The sequence below is a fragment of the Copadichromis virginalis genome, linkage group LG7 (assembly GCF_057382275.1).
Source record: "Copadichromis virginalis isolate Kocher_CV1m ecotype Utaka linkage group LG7, C_Virginalis_male_GT1.1, whole genome shotgun sequence".
Classification (NCBI taxonomy): Eukaryota; Metazoa; Chordata; class Actinopteri; order Cichliformes; family Cichlidae; genus Copadichromis; species Copadichromis virginalis.
In genome coordinates, this window is record NC_140624.1 from 8,809,276 (window position 1) to 8,833,542 (window position 24,267).

Consider the following 24,267-nt stretch of genomic DNA (forward strand, 5'->3'; position numbering starts at 1 on the left):
AAGAAGTGTTTGTTTCACGACTTGCACCGGACACCGGGAGTCCTTTCAAATGAATTAACTAAACTGGCAACACCTTCAGTACCAGCAACAGTTCAAGAAGGGTAAAAGACTCCATACCACTCACACTTAGCCTTTTTAATAACAAAATGTAATTATTGTAAAGTTAAATAGCTGAAATAAAAACAAATATACGTATATTAAAAAAATATTTATTTATTTAGTCAGACGACTTTGTATTTTTATTTTTCAGTTAACAAAGGCTCGGCTGAGCTGAAGTGAACAGTTGTTGCATTTTATTGTGGCTTTTCCCTTTAAGACGCCAGAGGCCTACATTTCCCATAATTCCACGCTCCATAACACTCATTAAATCAAGTGAGTCCACGCGACAGCGACAGCAGCATCCCAGGAGATGATCCGGTCAGGCTCCGGTAACACACTCAGCAAACGGTGAAGTGTTTTTACCGGCGGAGATGTCTCTGTCGTCCACGGGGAGCCCGGACACGACCAGCCGGAGGAGGAGGCCGGCTGAACACGCGCAAGGTGAGCGGCACGAGCTCATTATTTAGCGTCTTATAACTTTATTTGTTATGTGTCGCTAACAGCACCGTTATTACACTCCCCATTTTAACTGTCTCCGCTTTATTTCTGTCTGCGTAGGCTTTGTTTACACTGATATTTACAGGAGCTCATTATGGAGTTATTGCACGGTTGTGCTCTCAACTAATCAATGATAGCGCTCAACTAATTAACATATATTTCAGTTAATTTTTAGATTAATATAGACCTATAAATGTCATAAATAGTGCCCTCCTGTCCAGTGTCTTTATATGTACCTGACAAACGTTCCTGAAAGCCAAATATTACAACAGCCAATGTCCAGTTTTCACGCCATAGAGGCTTACACAAAGAAATAGAAAAGATATTAATTCATTACTGCATATTTAAACAATTCTTCCATTCTTACTCAAGCTTCTCTGTCACTTAAAGATAACAGCATTTTTAGTTACTTGTATTTGATTTCACAGGAACAAGGGTGATTTCTTTCTTAAAAGGCATTCTCAGTGTTCTCAAATACTCATGCACACTAAAGAACAAAATCACGATAGTGTATCGAGGTGATGCTGTGTGTGTGCACAGTCACTAACACCATCATATAACACTGCAGCTGCTGTATTTGCAGACACACTTAAGGAAGCCAACAAAAAAGCAGAACCAGGATAACAAAACAAGACTACCTAAAAGTGTGTGAGCCAATTTGAGCTGTTGAAAAAGGGAAGTCAGGACCGATGTGCCCACATTGCCTTTGATGCATCTGGTTTGTTATGTATCCATTAATTCATCAATCTTCTGTATCTTTCTGAATGGCTGCAGGCGCTTTCCTTGCTTTAATTGCTGTCACAAGTCTGGTTTCACTGTAACAAATCTAGCTACTTTAATCAGGTCAAGTTAAGATAGATAGAAAGCCTTTTATGCCCCTCAGGAGATCTATGTACACGTCTCATCATGTCATTGAATAATAATAATAATGAAAAATTTAAGAGATGAGGTGTTTTGTGTGCAGCTTTTGAAGGGACATAGAGGGAAGGCAAATCAGAATCTCCTCATCTACACTGACAGGTTTACAAAGCCCCTGTTTGTATGGCATGAGGGGGTCACTTAATGGTTCAGTTAGTAGGAAAATGATGACAGTCACATGATATTTCATTTGAATTCACCAGAATCACCAAGGCCAATATTTAAAGCAACAGATGAGGGGATATCTTGCAAAGAATTGTCTTCCAATCCTCCTGTACTCTGTGGTCCTGGAGGACGAGACAAGGGAAGTAGAACTAAATACAAAGCATATGAGGCAAGAGACCATCAAAATAAAACAAGAAGTAACTAACACTGAGAAAAAAGACAAACACATGGAGACAGGAGTGAAAGAACAGAATGGGGAACACAAAAGGCAAGTAACCTATTGCCAACAAAAGCTAAGCAAAGGACTCAAGGTGTAGAATAACCAACAGCTCATAAGAACAAGGGGCACATAAAGTCTAATCATTAAAAGACTAAAGAGCTCAAACATAAATCCCTTTTAAAAAGCAAAAAGAAATCATGAAACCACAAAAACCTCAAAACCTGGCGTCCACTGTGACACAGTGTATCTGATTCTATATGCACATCATACTTTTTGACCCAGATGCAATATGTGCAAGTGGGGAGCAAGATACTTAAAAACTGGCCTTCTCTGATTACTGTTTTAACCAGTGTGTGAATGTGTGTGTGAATGGGTGGATGACTGGATATGTAAAGCGCTTTGGGGTCCTTAGGGACTAGTAAAGCGCTATATAAATACAGGCCATTTACTTTGGAGAATCGATTGAGAGTCATGCTATTTTGATTTTTCTTCATGTGATGATTTTCTTGCTGAAGTCTTTTACAGAGTTGGGGTTACGGTGATTAGTGATTTTTGAAACAGTTTCCATGTGATGTCTTTATTTGTCTTATCAGTTCATAGGAGCGAGTGTTGGAATAGTTTGGCACAGCTTAACTGTTCGTGACATGCTGCGTTATTCTGCTTGAAACAGCCATCAGTGATGGGTGCTGAGGGGTCCTGAGTTTGTACTGAACCATTAATACACAGCAGGATGGATCCATAGTTTTCATGTTATTTACTCCAAATTCTAACTGTACCTGAATGTTCGCAAGAATTACAAATTGTAATTCTGCTTAGCTCAGATGTAACGAGTGGTTCTTTGAGATAATGTTGCCTTTCTGCATTCTCCTGTGATCTCTGGGCAGTGGATGTTTTTTTCAGACCATTCTCTATAAATCTGGAGATGGTTGTGGGTGAAAATCTGAAATACCATGAGTTGCTGAAATTGCTTTTTTCCCAGATTGCTCACTTCCAAATTCCAAATTGTTGTGATTCCGTGCTATAAAAATACAATTGAAATTAAATTGTCTGATTATTCTAAAAGTCATTGTAAATTCACTGCTGTGCCACAACAATATATTTGATTAAAACCTGATTGAACACAAAATGCTGCCTATTACCATATATTATGGGATGTCCTTTTCAGGCCCATGGACACCTGGCAAAAACAGCTCATGCTAAGTTCCAGTCTGGGTCTTTTTAAGGATGGCACTTGGTGTATGAATGCTGTCTTTGACATCTTTCAGTTTTTGTTTCTTTGGTGTTACAGATTCTTCAAGCGAGCATGATCCTCTGTTAGGTTACAGTAATGAACAGGCCCATGATCGACTGTGTGGCGCTCAGCACGCAGACTCCTCCACTTCATCTTCACAACACTCCTTATATTCTGCAACAAAATGCACTGCTGCATGTGCATGTGCATGTGAGTGTAGTTTACCAGTCTTTATATCCATATTCAGCTCTCCTGTTAAGAGATATTTGCAGCCATTTCTTGGTTATTTTCTCATTGTAGGTCCGAGCCATCATGCATGCGAAGACAGCTGGGAGGAAAGCCAAAATAAGAAAACCATCAGAGCCGAGAATGAAGTGGAAGCCAACAAACTGGTCAACAATTACAGAGTAAGAAACTGGAAGAGTTTTGCACAGGAAAAGAAAGTGAGCCGAGTTGAGGACACTGGAGTAATTGCTGTCTGTGTGTGCGTTTTTATCAGTTTGGGTTTAGAAAGTGGAAGAGCCACGTGACGGAGCGGCCGTTTGAAGGCCGGTCAGATGTTGTGAAAGAACTATACTCTGAGCTGAATGTCATAAAACCGCATTCAGGTCCAGGTATGTTTTGTTAATGTTTTTGTTTTATGTAAAGTTTGTGTTGATGCATGATATCAGTCTGTTAAATCTCGTGCATTATTTGTCATGTTCATTGAAGTTGAGCACAAAGATAATTGCTGAGAAACACTACAGCTAAATTACTGTAATGAAAGGGTAAATGTATTTAAAAAATGTATTTAAAAACTAAAATGTTTTCTTGTCCCTACGTCTCGGTTTAGAATAAGAGAAATAATAATAGTGATAGATTTGAAAGTTTGATGTCATAAATCGGCTGTGTGCAGGCAGGAGAGGACCCAAACGCAGACTCAATTGAGGCGAAACGTGAACTCAAAATGCAGCTTTATTGCAGAGAATTTAAAAAAGTGATAGAAAACTATACTGGGAACATAACTAGGAACACAGTGAAACACACGCAACTATGAGGGAGATCACGACACAGAACTGAGGGAGACGCTGACATAAATACACAGAAGGAAAACGAGGGAAGTGAGAACGCACGGGGAACACAACTAGACAAGAAAACATGGGACCTTCACAATAAAATACGAATCGAAGGAACATGACGCAAGAGTGGAGGAGAGGGAGCGAAGAAACATGAGGTAGAGAGAGGAGACATAACGAGCTGGGGAAACATAGAATAAACATGATGGAATAAAACACAAGGAGGGGAAACAAGGCACAAGCAACCACACAAAGACACAGAGGGAGACACAGAGGGCAAAAGCACAGGTGGGAATCTAATAAACGAAAGCTAAACAGAATAACCAAGGTACTATAGAATAAACCCTTAACAAAGTGGACTTAAACATAATACAAAATGAGAAAAACACAAGAAACCTCAAAATGCTGGGTCAAATGACCCAGGATCATGACATTTGATCAAAGATTCAAGTCAGATTTAATATTGTAAAATAGCATCATTCTCCTTGGAAAAAGTGAGGAGTGAGTCAGAGGGAGTAAGACAGTTGTTACCATTTAACCAATTTACACACATTTTTTGTGCCTCGTTTTAGTTTTTAGTTGAGAAAATCTTTTATGAATGTTACTTTAAAAAAACCTTTGAAACCATCTTTGATATGAATTAGTTGTAGAAGATAAAACTGGCTGTCAAGTTCTTTTGAACACATTACATGTAACAACAATGAAGAAACTGATAAGACTTACAAATCCTTACCTGAACTAAATCTGATGACAATAGAATTTTTTGTTATTATATTTTGAGGCTTTAGTAACATTGTTAATAAAAAAGTGTCTGATAATAATAATCTGGAAGTGAAATCTGTCTATTTATTCTGTTCTTTTTTGCATTAATTAATGAAATTTAAGTTAAATTATATTCATAAATCCTAAAAGCGTAAAGATATTTCTGCTGAAACACTTCTTTCATTCTCTGTGTCCTTCTGCTGTCAGGTCATTTCATCACATGTGGAAACCTAGCCTACGTGCTCCTGTTTGGTTGGTGGGTTTCTCTGGCATATTTCCTGGTTGGCACACTGATGTTCATCACTGTTACTGGGGTACCGTATGGTAGGTGAGGTAATAGATAATGATAATAATTGATCATCTGCAATTCCCTTTGTTCTTCACTCTGTTTCTGTCTTCAGGTAAACTGTGCTGGAAGCTGTGCTGCTACTTCCTGTGGCCGTTTGGCAACCCAATCCACGAGGTGCTGTTTGGGTTGAGTTAATATTCCTGCTGTTGTCTGTGGTTCTTTTCATTTAGCCGGCATCAGACTGATTCACAGTAAATCCGTTAGTTTCTTCATTGACTCGTGGTCATTAAAGCAGAAGTCGTGTTTTTCTGAATGATGTCACAAGTCTGCAACAGTGCATTTGCAACAACTTGTTATGGCGACACGTTCAGGGTGCAAGGGCGACTTTGAACACCCTCAGTGAGTTCCCTCAGTGTGTCCCTAACGCCTCCTTCCTCTGACTTGTTATTCTGTTTTATGTCCCTGTCCTCCATTGCTTCTTTGTATCTTTGTCTCCGTGTTTAGTTTTTGTTTTGGTACTTCCTGTTTGAAGGTTTGTTTTCTGTTGTTTATGGATTAGTTTTACTCCTGGTCTAGACGTTTTCACAGCTCAAACTACATATCTCTCAGACTTATACTTTGATTTATCCCTTTGATTAAGAATAAAGTTACTATTAGCAAAATAAGAGTTTCAATTATCACTCCAAAAATGAAAGTGAAGATTGTGAAAAGACTGGATTTTAACCCTTTTCACCCTCTCTCAGATGTAATGAGAGGTAAACCAGGAAACTTCAATCTCTCTCTGTCCCACTTTTCTCGACAGTCCCCTTAATTTTCCTGATAATCTTCACTTGTATGGGATTGTGCTTGTTATCCTCCTGTTCGTTATTCCTTAATCCCCCCTCTCTCTCCTTCTCTTAGTCTGTGTCACAGCATCTGTATTTGTTCCCCATACACAGAGAGGTGTACTGTGAAGTGAGATTAATGGCTCAACGAGCTTAAAGTCAAAGTTTTCTGTGTCATGAAACTGTCTTTATATATTACCTGCTTAAATCAGCATGGTAGCGTATGCCGAACACATAACCTGGGCCCTATACTACGAATTCATTCAGCATTCCCAGGGTATCTTTCTGTTATCTGGATTTACTTACCCTAAAATTGGAAATCAGGATAAACAGTCACATGAAGCTGGTCATCAGTTTGTTACGTTAACCCAGGCTTTCTCCTGCGCATTCACATAAAAGGGTGTTGGCAGCATCTGACCAATCAAAAAGAGGGTGTTTTAAGGGTCATTTGACTCTTCTCTCCTCCACAGAAAATGATCCCTATGACATCTATTTTGAAATATTATCAAATGGTGACTAAAAAACTATGAACAACGTAGAATATCTAATAGTAAAACTGAAAAAAAAGAACAAGAGATGATGCTTAATTGTTAATCTGGTGATTTAATGCACAGCATGGAAAAATAAGCTTTTTAATTGCAGTTAATTGGTCAGTAGGCAGTAATTTTATGCCATGTTTCCACTGACTCTTTCATTTACAGCATGTTTTAAGTCAGGCTTGGCCAACTCCAGGCCTCGAGGGCCAGTGTCCTGCAGGTTTTAGATCTTACCCTGGGTCAACACACCTGAATCAAATGATTAGTTCATTACCAGGCCTCTGGAGAACTTCAAGACATGTTGAGGAGATAATAGCCATTGAAATCAGCAGTGATGGATCAAGGACACATCTAAAACCTGCAGGACACCGGCCCTTGAGGCCTGGGTTTGGACACCACTGTTTTAAGTACATTGTAGAATCTTTGCTGCAGGAATACCTTAAATGTGTGCATGTTGTTAAGTTGTACCTTAATAAAACCACTGAATAGACCTGAAGCATGAAGCATGATTGTAAAAGACATCTTTTTGGTTGTGTTCCTCCAGATGGGAAATACACTGAGGCGATGCTGTGAGCGCGCACCAGACTGTGAATGCAGTATGGAGGCGGAAGAAGATAACTCACCATTTCTGCTGCCATCACCCACAGAGGTGCCAGTCCCAGAGATGCCAGACCGACCTCTGCGCACTCCTTACTGGGTAAATGTTCACACTTAAAAACATATATATAGATACCGGAAATTCACAAGTAAGACTTTGGCATTTAGTGCAGAGGGTGTTGCTTGCTGTAATTTGCAGTACTGGGTTATAGAAGTAAAACTGACCTAGCACTGAATACATTGCATGTTTAGCAGATTTTTTGCTGCAAGTGTAACATATCGTTATACAATGTGCCCTTCTTGTTGTACAGCGTCGTTTTGCCACCTATGTGTGGCTGCTGCTGGGATATCCTCCTCTGGTGGTCGTTCACTCTCTGGCGTGCTTCATCTCCTGGATCCTGGTCTTCACCATTCCAGTTTTCAAGATGAACGCACGAACTCTGGGCGTCATCCTCCTGCTGCCTCCTGAGGATGTGTCTATCTCTGCTGGCTCACAGAGGAAGGTACAGGTGACACGTAGTGTTTATTGGTCACTGCATAGTCCTGGGGAGTTCCTAATGCACCATTTTCTTTGGTTTTCTTCACTTTTAGCATCAGGGCTATGAGACCAGAGCGCTACTGTGTTGCTACCACGCTGCCAACTGGTACTACTACAAGTACACGATTGATGGGATTAATGTGTTTGCTGCCAGTATCCTTTTACACATAAAATGTGTGTGTTTCCTTCTGTGATATAAAGACCTGTTATTATCCTTGACTCCTGTCTCAGACCTCCTCCCTCTAGTGATAGTTGCCCTGGTAACTGGATATATTGACAGAGAAAACAAGTACGCCAGCTCCGATGTCAAATTCACCATAGCAATTGGCTCCATCATACCTCTGTCATATTACATTGGCATGGGAATTGCCAGGTAAGTATTTTTCATTAACCATTAACACCTCGAGAAGCAGAACAGAGTCTCTGATTTTTATATTTCGTTTTTGCATTTGCAGCATTTCAGCTCAGAGTAACTTTGCTGTGGGCGCTGTGGTCAACGCCACCTTTGGTTCCATCACAGAACTGACCTTTTACATCACAGCCCTGCTCAGAGGTCACCAGAAAGCTAACACCTGTCTGGAGGAGGTTGTTAAGGCTGCGCTGACTGGGACACTGCTTGGATGTATCCTCTTTATTCCTGTGAGTCAAGCTTCATCTTGTTTAGCTTGCTTAGGTTTGTTAGTTGGTTAGTTAGTAGGTAAGACTTACCTACAGCCTTTTGGCACTGCACTGCTGTGCACAACAACATGAATGGCTAATATGTTGGAAAGTCTACCTGTACAAAAAAAGAAAAAATGCTAGTACGTCAGTTTTTAAGTAACACAGTTAGTGCCAGCACCAGTATACTTTATATATATTTTCAAGGCGTAGGTTTGAGAAATGTGTTAAATAAGCATGTATGAGTGAGACGTCATGTTTTGTTTGCTTTTCAGGGCATTTGCATGATAATTGGAGGTCTCCGTCACAGTGAGCAAAGGTTCAACAGCCGTTCTGCCGGAGTGAGCTGCGCGCTGCTTTTCATCTCTATAGGAGGCACGTATTTGAAAATCAGCACACGCAGAAGGCTGCAGAAGCAGTTCAGACTGCCACATGAAAATATGTGAATAGCATGTATGTGCCACAATCAGAAAACAAATGTTTATGCCTGCGATAGTTTTATTTCATTGTTTTTGTTAGTAAGTAACACCCGCAGCAGATGTCGGCCATTATAATCTCTGGATATTAAATAATCAAATGCAAATACCATCGAACTGGTGCCCTTAAAACACCGAATACAAGCTAAGTCTAAGAGGATTGTCTTCATGAATCAAGTCAGCTGAAAGCAGCACGAAGTTTGTTTTTATTCTCCCCAGAAACATCTTATAGTTTAAAAACATTACAAACAGTGTTAAACACTCACTTCCCTCCTCTGAATGTTATTGGCAGGTGTGTTCGCACCCACGCTCTTCTCTAAGGCTTATGGGAACTTGGTGTGTGACTCCTGTACCAACTCTACCGGGGCAAACAGCACAAGCAACAGCAGCGGGTCGTTTGTCTGCCACAACTGCCACTATGACCTGGTAGGTATCATTAGCCAGGAGGACACCCTGTCCGTATGCACTGTACTGCACATGTACAATGTTTTTATTGTTGTTGTTGTTGTTTTCAACAGAGCAATGGTACACTGTTTCACAACCATGTCCAGTAAGTTATTTTTCAAATTTATCTACTAATAAAAATTTGTTTTAGAACTGCACAGTTAATTTTCAAGAACTTGCTTGGACCCCCTTTTTCCTTCAGTTCAATAGGGAGAAATCATTTGTAAGAACTGAAAAAGATTTTTGAGATACAGAATTAATTTAAGCCATTTGGCAATTAGACTCCGATGTCCCATCATAGCAGAACAAAGCCCAGCAGTGAGGAATTATGAGAGGACACCTGGAGGATAGGTGAAGATGAAGATGAAGGCTTAGATATTGAGCTGGATATGGTGAGGAAGTGGCCTGTAGGAATGAGACCCAAAAAAACAGAATGACAAAAAAGGATGCAGGCTGGAGAAGGCGAGCAGCAAAATGATTGGACTAAAGCAATGACGTCTGCTTTGAGCGCAGGGAAAATGGAAGCGATGTAAAGAAAGGTTAGCAGCTGAAACACCCGAATGTTGTTGCAGAAATTGAGACTCATTGGACCATGGGAACAACCATAGTGTTGCTAATTACATATTTGAATTAATAAGCAATTAAACGGGTGTACCTATCAAAGTGGCCGGTGAGGCATTCTAAGCGGATTCTCCAATTTAACGTACCAACTTAACTTTTTATTAAAGTGATCATTGTTGGGTGGTGCAGTGGTGAGCACCGTTACATCACAACAAGAAAGCTCCTGGTTCGGACCTGCTGGCCAGCTGCGGGGCTTCTGAGCATCATCCCTGTGTCTGTGTCTCACAGTTCAAAGACATGCATGTTAGTCCGAGTGGTTATTCTGAATTGGCAAAGGTGTGGACGGTGTCTGTCTCTCTTTCCCAATGTTACTGGGATTGGCTCCAGCAGTTAAAAGTATAGATGGATATAATTGGGAATTACTTTGACATTGTAATTTGAAAGTGACTATCTGATGTTGCTAAATCTAAATATTCCCTAAATTACTTTTAGGGCTTTTCTCTTTTCCTAGCCATCCATTTTCTTGACCTCTATCCCAGCAGATCCAAGATTAGAGGCAGGGTTCACCATGGATAGGTGCCCACTCTGTCAAGGGACCTAAACCGCAAAACCGTTCAGGCTCCCATCTAAACCTAAAGTCAAATTAGAATAAACAGTTCACCTCTGCAGGACGCGAGGAGAACACGCAATCTCCACACAGACAGTCCTGACCCCACCAGGAGATTCAAACCATGGACCCTTCCACTGTGAGGTAGCAAAGCTAACTGCTGCACCAGTCTAATGAAACAAATCTTCCTGGAGAGGAGTAATTCAATCTGAAGCTGTAGAAACTGTGTCTAAAAACCACACATTAAGGCCTCATTCATCATCATTTTGCTGCACTTGCTGCTCATTAATTGTGCAATGTTTGTTTTTAGGCCTTTGGTGTACACCGTGTGTGCCCTCCTGCCCGTTGCCTACATCATCGGTCTGCTCTTCACTCTGAAGACGCACTCCCACATTTACAACATCCACGTAGGAGAAGTACAGGGTATGAATCACTCTAACGAGTCACACTTAACAGGTCAGCCAAAAATTTCATGTTACATTTTGCTATTTTAGAGAAAAGTGAGCTGTGTTTGATGCTTACTTACAATACTATAATCTCACCAGTGAGTGGCCACCACGGGACGGTGGTCCACTGGTCACGCTGGAGGTCTCTGGTCATCCTCATCTTGGCTACGGTGCTCACGTCTGCTTGTGCCGATCTTGCCACCGAGCACATTCAGCCCATACTAAGCCAACCAAACATCTCTCAGGTAAGTACACGGATCTGAGCACGCTCAGGCTGTTTGTATGTTATAGCTTTAATGTTTTCTTCTCTCCCGGCAGTATTTCATCGGGGTGACCGTTCTGGCTATGGTTCCTGAGATCCCCGAGATTGTTAACGGGATCCAGTTTGCACTCCAGAACAACATCAGTCTCAGGTACATCCCGTCTCATCAATAAGCTACAGGAACAGTTTGAAGAGCATCATTTGTATCTACTTTTCTTTTTTTATTCCAGCCTCGAGGTGGGAAGCTGTATCGCTGTGCAGGTCTGCATGCTACAAATACCAATACTGGTCCTATTTAATGCTTTCTATGTAAGCCTTCATTTTAATCCTTCATTTATTCATATATAAATACAAGTCATTCTGCTGCTTTACAGTGTTTTATAATAGACACAATCTATCTCTGCCTTTCCCAGGATGTGGGATTTGTGTTGATTTTCAGTGACCAGCACCTGTGGGCCAGCATCTTCAGTGTGATCTTGGTCAACTACATCTTCATGGATGGCAAGTGTGATTATTTTCAGGGTAAGTTAAAGTTAGTAAGTTTAAAAGATTTTGGAGCTGAAATTGTGGATAGCTGGCTCTTGTATCATATACAGTGGGATGCAAAAGTTTAGGCAACCTTGTTAATAGTCATTATTTTCCTGTATAAATCTTTGGTTGTTACAATAAAAAATGTCAGTTAAATATAACATATAGGAGACACACACAGTGATATTTCAGAAGTGAAATGAGGTTTATTGGATTGTGTGCAATAATTGTTCAAACAAAATCAGGCAGGCGCATAAATTTGAGCACCACAAAAAAAGAAATGAAATCAATATTTAGTAGATCCTCCTTTTGGAGAAATTACAGCCTCTAAACGCTTCCTGTAGATTCCAATGAGAGTCTGGATTGTGGTTGAAGGTATTTCGGACCATTCCTCTTTACAAAACATCTCTAGTTCATTCAGGTTTGATGGTTTCCGAGCATGGACAGCTCTCTTTAACTCACACCACAGATTTTCAATAATATTCAGGTCTGGGGACTGAGATGGCTACTACAGAACGTTGTACTTGTTCCTCTGCATGAATGCCTTAGTGGATTTTGAGGAGTGTTTCAGGTCGTTGTCTTGTTGAAAGATCCAGCCCCGGCGCAGCTTCAGCTTTGTCACTGATTCCTGGACATTGCTCTCCAGAATCTGCTGATACTGAGTGGAATCCATGTTCCTCCATGCATAACGCCCCTTGTTATGCACAAATAACTCAATTTTAGTTTCATCAGTCCACAGCACCTTATTCCAGAATGAAGCTGGCTTGTCCAAATGTGCTTTAGCATACCTCAAGCGGCTCTGTTTGTGCTGTGGGCAGAGAAACGGCTTCTTCTGCATCACTCTCGCATACAGTATCTCCTTGTGTAAAGTGCGCCGAATAGTTGAACGATGCACAGTGACTCCATCTGCTGCAAGATGATGTTGTAGCTCTTTGGTGCTGGTCTGTGGGTTGACTCTGACTGTTCTCACCATTCGTCGCTTCGGTCTATCCGAGATTTTTCTTGGTCTGCCACTTCGAGCCTTAACTTCAACTGAGCCTGTGGTCTTCCATTTTCTCAATATGTTCCTAACTGTGAAACAGACGGCTTAAATCTCTGAGACATCTTTCTGTATCCTTCCCCTAAACCATGATGGTGAACAATCTTTGTCTTCAGGTCATTTCAGAGTTGTTTTGAGACCCCATGTTGCTACTCTTCAGAGAAAATTAAAAGAGGAGGGAAACTTACAATTGACCCCCTTAAATACTGTTTCTCATTATTAGATTCACCTTTGTATGTAGGTCAGGGGACACTGAGCTTACCAAGCCAATTTGAGTTCCAATAATTAGTTCTAAAGGTTTTGGAATCAATAAAATGACAACAGTGGCCAAATTTATGCACCTGCCGGATTTTGTTTAAACAATTATTGCACACTTTCTGCAAATCCAATAAACTTCATTTCACTTCTCAAATATCACTGTGTGTCTCTCCTACATGATATATTTAACTGACATTTTTTATTGTAACAACCAACGATTTATACAGGAAAATAAAGACTGTTAATGAGGTTGCCCAAACTTTTGCATCCCACTGTATGTGCATTTAAGAAACAGAATTTTTACAATGTGCTCCCCCTTTGTGAAATACATCACATAAGACTATAAAAGGGGTCCATGCACTGTATTTTTGCATTACTAATGGGTGTTTTGAAATCTAAAACTTTAACCAAAAACAAAAAAACCAGAGTGAGCTGTTTTTCCCCTGAAGGGCGGGAGCATGTAAAAATGTGTAAAATGTAAAAATAAAAACTTTATACTGCCCAGTTTTTTTATGGATGGTCTTAAAACTTCAAAACAATATACTAGGCCTTGGGGGACAGGAGTACCCTAGTTGGCTAAGCTTTTGACCTTGAAAGTTGATCATTGCCAAAAAAATTTAAAGTAACCACATCAAGTCATATGAAATTCGATACGACTCCCTACAACATCCCTACAATAACGGAACAACAGGCTGACATTAGCATATTGTAATAAAAACATCATGGATATAGCCCTTGCCCTTTGGAAGGAGTTTTGCTCTCTAGTTGCTCTTGTTTACTCCTTAGGCATATCTGGGATCTGATACTAATGGCAGCTGAAAGACCTGAATCTTATTTTAGGGTGTTTTGATCCAGTGTGGTTTGGTGTTTTTTTTCTCCCAGGTACAGCTCTGGTGGTCGTCTACCTCATCCTCCTGGCTCAGTACTACTTTGCTCCATCTCCAGCCGGCTGTTGAACGTTGGATGGGGATTTTTTGCACAAATTGCCGATTTTTTTTTTTGGCAGGTTCTTATCTCGTCAAATTATGCATAAATGTCGATGGGGGAAATCCCAAATGGAACCTTTAATTTTTTTAATCTATTTTATTTCTTTTATTGTAATCATACTTGAGACAAAACTAAAAATTGTAAGCTCAGGATGGTACTTTTGTGACTAGTGCTGTTAAAAAAAAAAAGTATATTTTATAAACTGACATAATTAACAGCAATGAGAGATCAACTATTTTTACTGTACAACAGGAGTTTCTGCACTGATCATACTTTAAAGCAACAATTGTGATGAAGTCTGTATATTTTAACTGCAGTAAAATTTTGTGTGTGTGATGTGACATTTTTAAATGAGTCGTGTGAATTATGTTAGAAAGTTTACCCTCTTTTACATCACACAGTGCTTAACAGATTTTATGATTCAAACACAGCCTCAGATGAACGACAACAGCATGAGATATTACACAGTGTCATTATTTAACCAAAGCTACGCCAAAACAGAAGCAGTGTGTGAACAACTACCACACACCCCGTTTGTTCATGCACAGCTCAGTCCCGGGACAGGATTTCAGTTGGATGCAAGTCTGGAGTTTGAAATGTCATTGCTACACTTCAATTTGCTGCTGTGCTTCAGATCATTTTGTTGCATTACCCAATTTGGCCACGACTCATCAGTTAGATGGCCTTGTATTCGACTCTAAAATACTTTAATATTCAGAGTTCATGGTCGACTCAATGACTGCACGTGTCCCAAGTCCCGTGGCTGTCAAACCACCATCCCTTGGAGACCCCTAGGGGGTCTTACCACACATTAATCCCTAGCATTTAATTGTGACTGAGTTCTATTGTACAGCACTTTAGTCAACCTGTGTTGTTTTTAAAATATGCTTATAAATAAAACAGACTTACCAAAAGGAGTTCTTCCTTCCCACCATCAAGTACATTTGATTAGCAGCATCTGGCTTGTACTTAGCCTCTTATAGAGGCAGTAAGATGGTACCTAGCTTTTCAACAAACTGCTTCTACATTTTTTTTTTTTTTTTTTTTATTTGTTTTTGTTAAATAAATGACTGTATTATTCTGCCGTTTGTTCATTTTAGGTTGTATTACCCAATTGTAATGTTTCAGATGATGTTTTAAGGTACACACCTTAGACCTGAACGCTCGTGTACTGAATTTTTCAAAAGACTAACTGGAAACCAGGCATGGCAGGCTGTGCCAGCAAAGATTTGTTCTCTATGAACAGGCTATGGGGGGGGGGGAAAAAAAAAAAAAAAAAAAGTGAGTCAATACAATGTTTTGAAAAACCAGCTGCCTGCGTTTTTAATTGTTTGTACACAGAAATTACAAAACATATTGCAGCCATATTTGCCTTTTATAAAGACATTCAACTTTTCTCCCAAGAGTTTAAAGTGACATGCACACCATACCGACATGCAACAGATCATTGAGCTTTCATTAACATCAAAAAAATGATGCAAATATTGAACATGTCAATCTGAAGCAACGTCGTTACTAAGTTTGAGCACGCAGTGAAGCAGAATGCTTCAAAATAGAAATGAATAAGGCCATGACATGATTAAAGGAACTGAGGTGTGGCGCAGTGTACAAAAGGGATCGTAGTAGAATAGCCGTCAGATTAACGCAGCTCGAAATTGAACCAGCACAGTTAACGTGAATTCAAATGCTCAATGCAAGGCAAAATGTGTTTTTAAAAAATAAAATAATAATAATAAATTGCATGAAAGCAACTAGGAGAACCACAACAGTATCAAAGATTTACAGTCCACAGTAACTAAAACAAAAAACAAAGCTGCTGGTGTGCCTAGATCTGGTTTCACACTGAACCTGCTGATGTTTCAATGATGAGTGTCTGCACGGCTCATCAGACTGATCACAGTATTTCACATCCTGAGTACACCTTCCACACCTTGTTACTAGTTTGTTAATGTTCCTTGCCAAGTACCAAAGCACAGCATCTCTAAAAAAACAACAATGTTGTAGTAGTAGTAGTAATAATAATAATAATAATAATAATAATATCAACAATGCATGTTGCAGTACAAAAAGTTGAAATGGATTCTTGGCTTTAAAGTGGAAAAAACTGAACGTGACAGAAATGTTGGGTTGGGGTTTCTGGGGAAGTACAGCTACAAGTAGGGTGCAGTTCAAAGATTTCTAATAGAATAAAAACAGCAGCACAGTGATTTAAATAGTAAAAATGGCTTCGTGGGTTTAAAATAACAGACTAGTTAAGCATACATAGCTTGTGAAGAGCACCGACTAAAACCTAGTGGGCGAATAACAAAAAAAAAAGGGCTACACACTGAGTGAAATAAACTTGACTCTTGCAGACCAATTTGTACACCCCACTTTTTGAAATTCAAAAGGCACTAAATAAATAGATACTCTGGAGCTACGGGCGTTCAAAGCAGGTTTTTCATTTTTTCCCCTCCCCCCCCAAAAAAGAGGAATAAAAATTGAAGAGGCATAAGATATTTCACAGTGATGCCGTGTCACATGTTTTCATCTGATCAGAAGGCCTAATTGTGACCGGCAAGAGGAACATTTTTCAATTTGAACGGTCGAGTTTTAATCGCAGCTCCAAATCAGCACCCTAATCAGTGAGTCTTTGAGGCTGAAATGTGTTACTTAAACTGTGAAAAGCAATCAGAAATACAAGTCTGCTTTTTACTGAGAATCTCGAAACTTTCTATTTAAATGTCAGGGCCTACAAACTGGTGCCTCTGCTGGGTTTGAAGAGGGAACAGCAGGACTGATTGAGGGTAGTGCTGCACAACCTGTTCCACTTCAGGATTGGGAAAAGAAAGAACAGACAAAAAAGTCTTTGCCTCTAAATAAAAGCTAAAACTTCACTACTGTACCAACATTCATTTGGCCTTTTAACAAGTGGTCTTTGGAGTTTATAAAATATCTCTCAGGCTCCACAAGTTTCCACGACCAAAAAACGAAGAAAAACCTGAAGAAGGCAGAAGTGAAAAACAAACAGCATACAGTAATTTCTATTTTCTACACAGTTTCTGATGGATGCGTGCACATATGACACACTGGGAAACTTAAAAAAAAAAAAAAATTGCACTTTTTTAAAACAACCCACACATTTACATCAGACTAATGTAAAAAGGCAATCAAAGTATTTTCATAACTATCTGACATCATCAGGCTTACTTTGTCCTTTCACCCTAAATCGTCAGACATCTTAGAGTCCGTGCTACGCCATCACATACCGCTGCATTCAGTCTTTATTTGAGCCGCTGGATTAACGTGTGCGTCAGTCCCAGGCTGAGCAGCTGGAGGGTGGACAGCTGGGATAAGTGAGGGAAAGTTTTCAGCAGTTTCTCCCAGGTCATTTCCAGCAGGCTGGGAACCACCAGCCACACTTTATACAGAGAGCCAGTCCTTCGATTCCCAGACATGTTGACGACTCCGCCGTGGACGTACATGCAGCCGGCCTAAAGGAAAAGGAACACCAGAGGATGAAATCTGAGTCTACTCTATGACGATTTAGTTTTTGTTCTCTCAGTGTGCGATGGTACTGACCGGAGTGACCGCAGCACAGTGAAAGTAAGCCGGCTCCGGCATGATCGCAGGAAGCTTTGTCCACTGAAAAGTCTGCAGGTTGAGCTTCCAGAGGTCTGACAGGATGCGCTCTCCGTTATAACCCCCACATATAAAAACCTCTGCACATAAAAAGAGGCATGAAGCAGAAACATTTCAGAGAAAGCCCGTTTGATGATGTCGTGTGAAACACTCACCCTCTTTGACCTGTACACAGCTGTGACATCGACGGGCGGCAGGATATCCTGTGAGAAGAAAATGAAATGAATTTGACTTGTGGCAGTCAAAACACTTTACCGCTGTAAATAAAAGTTGAACATGAGTCAAACCTATTTTTTCTTGGGGTTTTGTCATGATATCCTCCCAGTAGTTTGTCTCCAAATTATAAGCATGAATCTGATGAACACAAATAACCTTAATTTAAAGACAGGACGACAACAAGTTTGCATGCAATGGTGTTTAAGTGCCAGTTACTCTCACCTTGTCTAGTGGATATGATGTCCAGGAAGTCCCGCCTCCAAAAATATATATTCTCTGCCCGTCATGAGCTAGCTCATGTCTATATCTGCAAAATTATTGATTCATTTTCAGAAAATCTGGAGCCACATGTAGAGAATTCACTGTGTGTTTAACAAAGTGTGCCTGCTGCTTTTAGCTGTGTATGAATGACCTAAGGTGACTGACCTCTCCTCAGGTAGGTCTGAGGGCGCGTTATTGGGTTTGATGTGGGTCCACTCCCTGGTGGTCAGGTCCAGCCTGTGCAGGTCGGTGCTGTAAAGGTAGCCCGTCGTCCCTCCAAACACATAAAGGTAGCCATTTATGATGACCATGGCCTGGAAAAGGAGGATAAATGGTTGTAACAGATGGGATGGGACAGAACATTCAAAAGGACCTCATACACAAAAACAGTTACCTGTCCATAGATCTTGTTGGGCTTCTTCCCTCTGCAGCTGAGCAGGTTCCATCGTTTGTACTGAACGTTGCAAACGTGGACGTCGTTGCCGTTGTTTTCACCGAATGGAATCCCGGTGCCACCGAACACAAGCAGGTTGTTCCCATGTAGGACAGCTGGGGAAAGATAACAGCATCAAACTCAGTTTTGTTGATTAGGAGTGAAGTTTGGGAATAAAAAGAAACAACAAAACCCTGAATGTTTTGTACAGGAGTCTTCTGTTATAAAACCTATAGGAAATCTGAGGCAAAGTGTTTTCTAGATCTCATCTCGCATGAATGATGTAAAGTCATGTTGAGCCAGAAAAGAATATTCCTGTCACGAAGAAGCTGCAATCAGTTTTTGGCAAAGTGACTTTTATATATCTTTTATGTATCCAGCCAAAACGTTTCTATGATATTAAAAATGTATATTTTTTAAGAGTGATCTTGCCAGGAGGGCAAGAGACAAATAACATAGCAGTTGTATAAAAACATTAAAGTCGATACAAAGGACTGATTATAATGTAGGTACAAAAAAGCCAAGTCACAAAGATACTTGCAAAACGGGTCATTTCCTTATTTAATACATAACCTTCATAAATCCTGAGACTACACTATAGTTTATTTACCAATAGAAGCAACACACACACACCAACACACACACCAACACACCGAGAGAGAAAATGCATAAACATTGGAAATCACTTTGACACAAAACCAGAAAGACATTAAAGTGCAGGGCACGGCAGCCGCCGTCAGGTCATTTTTGGCTCACGTCCGTTAGTGAGACACACTGGCGCACACAAACCAGGCTCAGTGGTTCTCAGGCAGTCTCATCTTGATGCAACACAGTGAATCATCATGCAGACTTCTGTCCTCTGAATACTGTAGTTTTTTGTTTATCCCAGAAGAGACACCTCTGCTAGCTTTGCTTTCTCTGCTAGTGCCACCTAGTGGTGAGGCTACAGATTTCAACCAACTAAATGGCCTTCACTGCACACTTCTGCCTATGCTGTGGAAACATGACAACACAATGTAGTGTGGAGGTGGACCTCCCTCTTATATGGACTAATTCTAAAAATAAATCTGAATACATTTATGCCAAAAGGTCCCCCTAAAGTCTACACAACAGTCAACTGTGACTACACAAATAATGAATTACAAACCAAAGAGTTGAGTTTTTGCAGGACTTTGCATCTGTTTGTTGACTAAACAACGATAAAACTTTAGTTATCAGATAAAAGTATGAACTTGAGAAATATCATTTAGAGCAGAATATTTTATTTTTATTGCTAAAAAAAAGACATTGCTATAAAATGCTAGAATTCACACCTAAATTAACTGAGCTGTAAATTGCAACCAAAAGTCTCACAACTTGCTGAGAAATGCAGGCCAGCTTCTAGCCTCAAATGTGATGCGTCCTAATTTATTTGTGTGAGTTCAAGAAAAAAAAAAAAAAAAAAAAAAAAGTGTGCAGGGGTGAATTTAGAGCTGCTTTTCAATAACAGCTAGACTAACCACATGTGCTCAGTGTGTATTGCATAAATGAAGGCAGGGGTGTGCATACAGCCTTTAGAATATGCTGATAAAAATACTGGAATAAGTCAAAAAATATTTTCATCAATCCAGCAGAACCACATCACATCATTTGAATACCATCCATCCATCTTCATCCGCTTCATCCGGGTCGCGGGGGCAGCAGCCTAAGCAAAGAGGCCCAGACCTCCCTCTCCCCAGCCGCCACCTCCAGCTTGTCCCTTATACCAAGGGAATAAAAATAAAAGCAGCATCAGTCCTTACCTGACATAGAAGCCAGCTCCGTGGGCATGTACCCCTCTGTGCGGACCTGCTGCCAGGATGCTGTGGCAAAATGATACCGCCAGAGCTCCCTGAACAGAGGGTAGTCTTCGTTCTCTGAGCCGCCTGCCTCATCAAAGTCTGGGTTGTAGCCTCCAAACACATACAGGTTGGTGCTGTCTGCTACACAGCGGTGTCCACTGCGGGCAGGAGGAATGCAGTGTCCTGTGGGGGGAGGAGGAGTTGTAGACAGACACCATCAGTCTCATCGCCACACACCACCATGTAAATCATCACGCAGACTTCTTTCTCCCCTCTGAATAGTTCTATTAGGAGCAATATAACACTTCTAGCTTTGCTTTACAGGACATTAACTGCAGCTCCTGCACTTTGAATTCTACTGTTTATGAGTTTAGACCGTCCAGTGTGGTGTCTGTGCAGGTTTAGTACCTTCTCTCAGAAACCTGTTGGGGATCCGCAGGTTTGGGCAGGAAGGGGAGAAGATGCGCCGGGCCTGAAACCACCGTGCTCGCTTCTTAGTGGCTGCAAGATATACAGAGAAAAAGACAGATTCATAAACCAATTCTCTCATGTTCTTGTCAGGGGTTGAACTAATTAGCATCTACCGTTTCATTTTAACTTCCAAAGGGACATTTCTTTCCCCTTTTCACTACAGACCAATTACAGGATCTCACAGATTGCTGTGAGCAGCTGGTGTTGTCCACGATCCTTCTGTCATGGAAAAGATTTTCTGGAGCTCCTGGACGATCATTTGATAGCTCCACCGCCGTCACACCTGTTTATTTTACTTCAACCACACTGCAGGCTTTACAAATGTTGAACAACCACAGTCACGTATATTCAGCCAAGCGTCACACTTCCAGCAAACCGAGGCTGATGTTTCTGGGACGATCCCAGTAAAAACCGTAGAAGTATATGAATACAGTCATCGTATACTCCCATAGTTTTTTTTATTTTGTTTTTAAGCCACAGCTATTGTACTTCCTCGGTGAATCAAGATACTCTGTGCACTGCTACACTCAGAGAAATCAGGATTACAGGTGTAACCGCTCTCATTTTCTATTCTTAAGTATGCTTTGTGTAACCGAGAATCCACTTCATGTATGGGAGAGCTTACAGAATATGAAAACCATTGCTGTGCCTTTGTCTTTCATTTCCATTTAAATGGGAACATAAGCAACAATAACACTGAAATATTCAGTGGCTGATTTCTGCTGGCTTCCGTAGCAACGTTAGCAACATTTGGCCTGTGTAGCTGCTGTAGCGATGCAGAATGCACACAAAGCTAGTATGGCTAGCTCACAGACAAAGCCCAGCTAATGCAAATGAGCAGCCAGCTCTGCCCAAAGAGGCAGCGAGCTCTGAGCAGCATTACCAAGTATTTACATTAACTTCTCAGGAAGGCTTGCTGATTGGATCCAGCTGCAGAGCAGTCGCCTGTGTTTACAAACCTGAGTCGCGGATGGAGGGCCTCCACGACAGTTTCTCAAACTTATTGAGCTGACTGAAAGTTTCACCGTGCTCAGGCGAAGACATGATTAACCTGGGACACGCCGACCGAAGAGGCTCACACCCAGACCCGGACAGGAATCCGCCTCAGTACAAACAAACGGCGCGACATGAAACCACCAGCTCTGGCTTCAGAGCAAAATAAAGAAATATGCTAACTCCTCCAACTGTCCACAGCTGCTGCTGTCCGAGACGTCATAGCCACGTGGTCTGAACTAACCAATCAGAGGAGAATAGGACGCTCAAGTGGCGTTCAAGAGTCACATGGAAATGTTTATAGTTTTGTTAAAGGGCCTCGCCGCAATAATCTAGCAATAACAAATAAATAAAAGAGTCGGTAACAACTGACGTGAACGTCAATACCCTTTGTTTTGAATGAATATGGCTTATCAGAGATATATGGATAATGACATGTATATGTCAGAGATACAGCTTCTTCCACCAGGCCATCAGACTGCTGAACACGTCATAGACACCTCAGCTTCACTACTGGAACTTTAACATTATGCACTCCATACTGTACAGTAATGCCACTGTTTTGCACATGTCTCAACTCTGTATATTTTTATATATTTTATTTATTGTTTACTCTATTTAATTTGTAAAATATGTGTACACACACACACACACACACACGTAGAAAAATATTTAGTATACACATCCAGAAATGCATATACTATTATATATTGTACATATATTTATTAGTTTCAGATGTAGCCATTCTTGTATTTTGCTTGTTTACATTATTGTATTTGCACAACTCTGTTGCTTGTGAAGCTCGCACACAAGAATTTCACTCACATGTGCTGTACCAATGTACCTGCACATGTGATGTGACAATAAAAGTGATTTGATTTGATGTTTGTAGATTTGCATGTTTACCTTATATTATATACTTAATGCACATACTAGCCATTAAAAACAACTGTGATTTTAAACTTGAGGGATTAATAAACGGCTATCAAGTGAAATACAGACTTTTTTTCACAGTAGTGTAATTTTTTTATGTAAATCCCCAGATATTCAGAGGTTCATACGTCATTGGAGAAACTAACATATTTTGGATTTTAGAAATACAGTTTTTAGTTAGATGAAACTCCTGTGTCGGAAATCATTTTTGGACATCGCAAAAAGTCGTCCTTTGGGATGCTCTGATAGGCCTTTACAGCAGCCACCTTCAAATCCTGTTGTCTGTGGGTCTTTCAGTAACTGAAAAGCACGCTCCATTGAGTTGAGATCATGTGACTGACTTTGAGATTGAAGAACGTTTATATCTCGAAGAAACTCTTGCTTTGCTTTTGCAGCATACTCTAGGTCATTATCCATTTGCACCGTGAAGCTTGGTCTGATCGGTTTTGCAGCATTTGGCTGAATCTGAGCAGAAAGCGTAGCCCTGTACACTTCACAATCCTGCTACATTTATCAGCAGTCATGTTATCAATAAACACTGTCTTACTGTCTCCATCACTAACAGATTCTGTGGTTGTTTCAGATCATGAGCTATTTCCCTCCTTCTCCATACTTTTCTCTTTCCATCAAGTCAATTTTAGTTTTATCAGTCCAACAATTTGAATCAGTTTTCACTTTCCTGTAAACCCACTGTGTTTCTATTCATGAATTTAAAAAATAATGTATCAATATAAGGAGCTAAAACAGATGCAACACCTAAACAGTTACTTCAATGCTTTTGTTAAAGGCCTTGAATAAAAGCTGAAATTCTGCATGTCAATCATATATTGATTGCATTATTTGTTTGTCAACACATGGATCTAAGTGTATTAAGAAATTAAAAAGTGACAAACTTTGTTTATGTCTTCCAAGCTACAAAGGATAATTAACACACAACTTAAATAAGGGATATTTGAGCCAAACACGTGGTTGGAGTAACTCCTTTTGATCAGCTGTACCATGAGTCAACCTTTCGCCCACATCTTTGGGAGCTGCAATGCAGACATGTTATAATCTGGATTTGAAGCTCACTGGGAGTTGCAGAAGGAGCAAAACAAACGCATGACTAGCCACTGTTGTTAGGATGCCTGGGTCGTTGACCCAGGGTTTTTGAGTTTATTATATTATTTATCATTTCTAGTCTTTGGGTTTTTGTTAGAGTCATGTCTTATGGTTTGTCTCTGTGTAATCCTTAGTTGCTGTCTCCCCTGTCCGCTATATCCCCGTGTCCAGTCAGTGTCTGTGTCTGCCCTGGTCCCACGTCTCTGTTCCCTCTGTTGTAGTATCTGCATGTGAGTCTGTGTCTTTTGTTCAGTCTGTATTATGTGTTTCCTGTTTTACTTTGAAGGTCTCTGTCTTATCTCAGTGTGTTCAGTTTACGCTTCCTTGTCTCGTCAGTTCTGATTTGCCCCAGCTGTGTTTCCCTCCTGTTGTCCATTCCCTGATTGCTCCCTCTATGTATTTAAGCCCTGTGTTTCAGTTT

General features: G+C 40.5%; 2 protein-coding genes across 4 annotated transcripts; one reads left to right on the forward strand and one right to left on the reverse strand.

Annotated features, from left to right (window-relative positions):
* Positions 1–329: 329 nt before the first annotated feature.
* On the forward strand, positions 330–15,140 carry cax2 (cation/H+ exchanger protein 2). 3 transcript variants are annotated; one of them, XM_085461531.1, is made up of 20 exons: positions 330–540; positions 3,189–3,341; positions 3,432–3,538; positions 3,631–3,745; positions 5,156–5,272; positions 5,350–5,411; positions 7,142–7,294; positions 7,506–7,697; positions 7,786–7,885; positions 7,964–8,105; positions 8,188–8,371; positions 8,665–8,764; positions 9,158–9,291; positions 9,384–9,415; positions 10,788–10,933; positions 11,023–11,168; positions 11,242–11,336; positions 11,416–11,494; positions 11,599–11,707; positions 13,893–15,140. In XM_085461531.1, the coding sequence occupies exons 1-20, from the start codon at positions 471–473 to the stop codon at positions 13,964–13,966; spliced, it is 2,310 nt and encodes a 769-aa protein (XP_085317657.1). In that variant the 5' UTR covers positions 330–470; the 3' UTR covers positions 13,967–15,140. The 3 variants fall into 3 exon arrangements, with proteins under 3 accessions (XP_085317657.1, XP_085317658.1, XP_085317659.1); XM_085461532.1 differs by having other exon boundaries at positions 10,788–10,900; XM_085461533.1 differs by lacking the exon at positions 3,189–3,341 and having other exon boundaries at positions 331–540.
* A 149-nt stretch (positions 15,141–15,289) lies between these two features.
* Positions 15,290–22,027, reverse strand: LOC146704403 (kelch domain-containing protein 10-like). Its single transcript, XM_085461534.1, has 10 exons — positions 21,779–22,027; positions 20,757–20,849; positions 20,310–20,531; positions 18,490–18,644; positions 18,261–18,409; positions 18,057–18,141; positions 17,906–17,972; positions 17,774–17,821; positions 17,559–17,698; positions 15,290–17,470 (listed from the first exon to the last, which is right to left on the reverse strand). Exons 1-10 carry the CDS (start codon positions 21,861–21,863, stop codon positions 17,261–17,263), a joined length of 1,254 nt encoding a protein of 417 aa, XP_085317660.1. The 5' UTR covers positions 21,864–22,027; the 3' UTR covers positions 15,290–17,260.
* Positions 22,028–24,267: the final 2,240 nt, after the last annotated feature.